Raw genomic sequence first — 2,594 nt, forward strand, 5'->3', positions numbered from 1 at the left:
CCCCTCCTGTCTTCTCCCACCCAAATCCCCCTTTTCCCACCCAAATCCCCCCTTTTCCCACCCAAATCCCCTTTTCCCACCCAGGTGTGCTGGAATTCCAGGATTACCTGAGGGAATCTCCCCCAGGAGCTTCCCGGGGGGCTGGGCCAGGGAGCTCAGCGGGGAATCGCCCAAAATTCCCGGTTTCTGGAAGGAGAAAAGGCAGGATAAGGCCCTGAAAAGGGAGATTATCCCCAAAAAAACCCCATGGAAGAGGATCATCCGTGAAAAAAATCCATGGAAACCCCGGCCCTGCGTGGAAAGAACTCTGGGAAAGAGCAGAATTCCAGGGAAAGAAAAGCAAAATTCCAGGCGAAAAAAACCAAAATTCCAGGGGAAAAAAGCAAAATTCCAGGGAAAAAGCAGAATTCCAGGGGAAATGAGGGAAGTGCAGCCTACCTGGGCCTGGCTGTGCAGGGCCAGGGGTGGAAAGAGCAAAATTCCAGGGAAAGAAAGCAAAATTCCAGGGGAAAAAAAAGCAGAATTCCTGGGGAAAAAGCAAAATTCCAGGGGAAAAAGCAGAATTCCAGGGGAAATGAGGGCAGGGCAGCCTACCTGGGCCTGGCTGTGCAGGGCCAGGGGTGGAAAGAGCAAAATCCCAGGGAAAGAAAGCAGAATTCCAGGGAAAGAAAGCAGAATTCCAGGGGAAAAAGCAGAATTGCAGGGAAAGAAAGCAGAATTCCAAGGAAAAAGCAGAATTCCAGGGGAAAAGCAGAATTCCAGGGAAAGAAAGCAAAATCTCAGGGAAAGAAAGCAGAATTCCAGGGAAAGAAAGCAGAATTCCAGGGAAAGAAAGCAGAATTCCAGGGAAAGAAAGCAGAATTCCAGGGAAAGAAAGCAGAATTCCAGGGAAAGAAAGCAGAATTCCAGGGAAAGAAAGCAGAATTCCAGGGAAAGAAAGCAGAATTCCAGGGAAAGAAAGCAGAATTCCAGGGAAAAAGCAAAATTGCAGGGGAAATGAGGGCAGGGCAGCCTACCTGGGCCTGGCTGTGCAGGGCCAGGGGTGGAAAGAGCAAAATTCCAGGGAAAAGCAGAATTCCAGGGAAAATGAGGGCAGGGCAGCCTACCTGGGCCTGGCTGTGCAGGGCCAGCTGGAGCAGAGCCGTGGACAGCGCCGGGTTGGGCACCAGGGGCAGGGAGGGAGCAGCTCCCAAAATTCCTGCTGGGAAGAGGAGGAGGAGGAGGAGGAGGAAGCAGGGAGCTCCCGGCGGCACAGCAATCCCGGAATTCCCGGTTTTTTGCCCCAGAATTGCCATCTCACCCTGCTTGGCCCCCAGGGCCCCGTGGAGCAGGGGGTTGAGCAGCAGCTGCAGCGAGGCCGGGTTGCCCAGGCTGGCCAGGATCTGCAGCAGGGTGGGCTCGGGGAGCAGCCCCCTGCCACGGTTCAGAGCCTGGGGAGGGGGAAAAGGGAATTTAGGGGGAAATGGGGGGGTCTGGGGTGTGGGGTTTAGACAATGAGGAGGACAAGAAGGATGAGGTGACAACGACGATGAGAATGACAAAGAGGACAATGATGACAATGAGGATGAAGATGACAATGACAATGAGGATGGCAATGACAACGAGGCTAATGGTGAGGATGACAATGACAACGAGGCTGACAGCGAGGATGATGATGACAATGGCAACGAGGCTGACAGTGAGGACGAGGAGGAGGGGGAGGAAGGCTCACCGTGGCCTGCGCGGCCAGCAGCGCGGCCAGCGTGCCGCGGCCCGAGGGCCCGGGGGCGCAGAAGGACACGCGGATGCGGCGCCCGCCCAGCGCCAGCCCGTCCGTGGCGCGCTGCGCCCGCTCGGCCGCCTCCGCCGAGTCCAGCTCCAGCACCGCGAACCCCCGCGGCTGCCCGTCCTGCCCCAGCGCCAGCTGGGACACCCAGGGACACACGGGGACAGGGATGGGGACAGGGATGGGGACAGGGGCGCAGACCCCCTCGAACACTGCTCTGAGGCGCTGCAGGTCGCAGAAGCCGCGGGGCAGCCTGTCCCCTCCTGTCCCTGACCCCAGACCCCAGACCCCAGACCCCAGACACCCCAAACCCCACCTGGCAGAAGGTGGGCGCGCAGACCCCCTCGAAGATCCCCCGGAGGCGCTGCAGGTCGCAGAAGCCCCGCGGCAGCCTGTCCACGCAGAGGCAGCGCGAGTGCAGCAGCTCGGGGCTGCCGAGCTGCGCGGCGTCCGCCCAGTGCACGTGCAGGCTGCGGCCGCCCAGCTGCCGGCCCTGCAGCTCGGCGCGCGCCCGCGCCGCCGCGTCCTTCTTCATGAAGTCGGCGAAGCCGTAGCCCTTGGAGTGGCCGGAGGCGCGGCTGTAGACCAGGAAGCAGCGCTCCAGGCTGCCGAAGGGCCGCAGCAGCTCCTCGAAGCGCGCCTGGCTCAGCAGGCGCGGCAGGTTGGCCACGCACAGCACGGCCTCCGCGGGCTGCAGCTGCACGCGCAGCCGGCGCTGCCGCAGCACGCTGCCGTGGAAGCGGCCCACCGCCGCCGCCGCCTGCTCGGCCGTCAGCAGCGTGACGAAGGCTGGGGGAGAGGGGACGGGGGTTGGCAACGGGGAGAGGGG

At 61.1% G+C, this 2,594-nt stretch overlaps 1 protein-coding gene across 1 annotated transcript in view; it reads right to left on the reverse strand.

Annotated features, from left to right (window-relative positions):
* The window catches only part of LOC121347867 (ribonucleoprotein PTB-binding 1-like), a gene marked incomplete at its 3' end in the record, with an annotated part of 3,626 nt that extends 1,077 nt beyond the window's left edge, over positions 1-2,549 (reverse strand). Inside the window, exons 1-5 of the mRNA XM_041426838.1 lie at positions 2,082-2,549; positions 1,712-1,903; positions 1,301-1,430; positions 1,107-1,201; positions 108-186 (exon numbers count right to left, since the gene is read on the reverse strand). Of these exons, the coding sequence (XP_041282772.1) occupies positions 108-186; positions 1,107-1,201; positions 1,301-1,430; positions 1,712-1,903; positions 2,082-2,300 (715 nt within the window). The remainder of the gene's footprint in view (positions 1-107; positions 187-1,106; positions 1,202-1,300; positions 1,431-1,711; positions 1,904-2,081) is intronic.
* Between the last annotated feature and the right edge of the window lie 45 nt (positions 2,550-2,594).

This window comes from Onychostruthus taczanowskii, unplaced genomic scaffold (assembly GCF_017590055.1).
Source record: "Onychostruthus taczanowskii isolate IOZ18803 unplaced genomic scaffold, ASM1759005v1 scaffold1133, whole genome shotgun sequence".
NCBI classification, from domain to species: Eukaryota; Metazoa; Chordata; class Aves; order Passeriformes; family Passeridae; genus Onychostruthus; species Onychostruthus taczanowskii.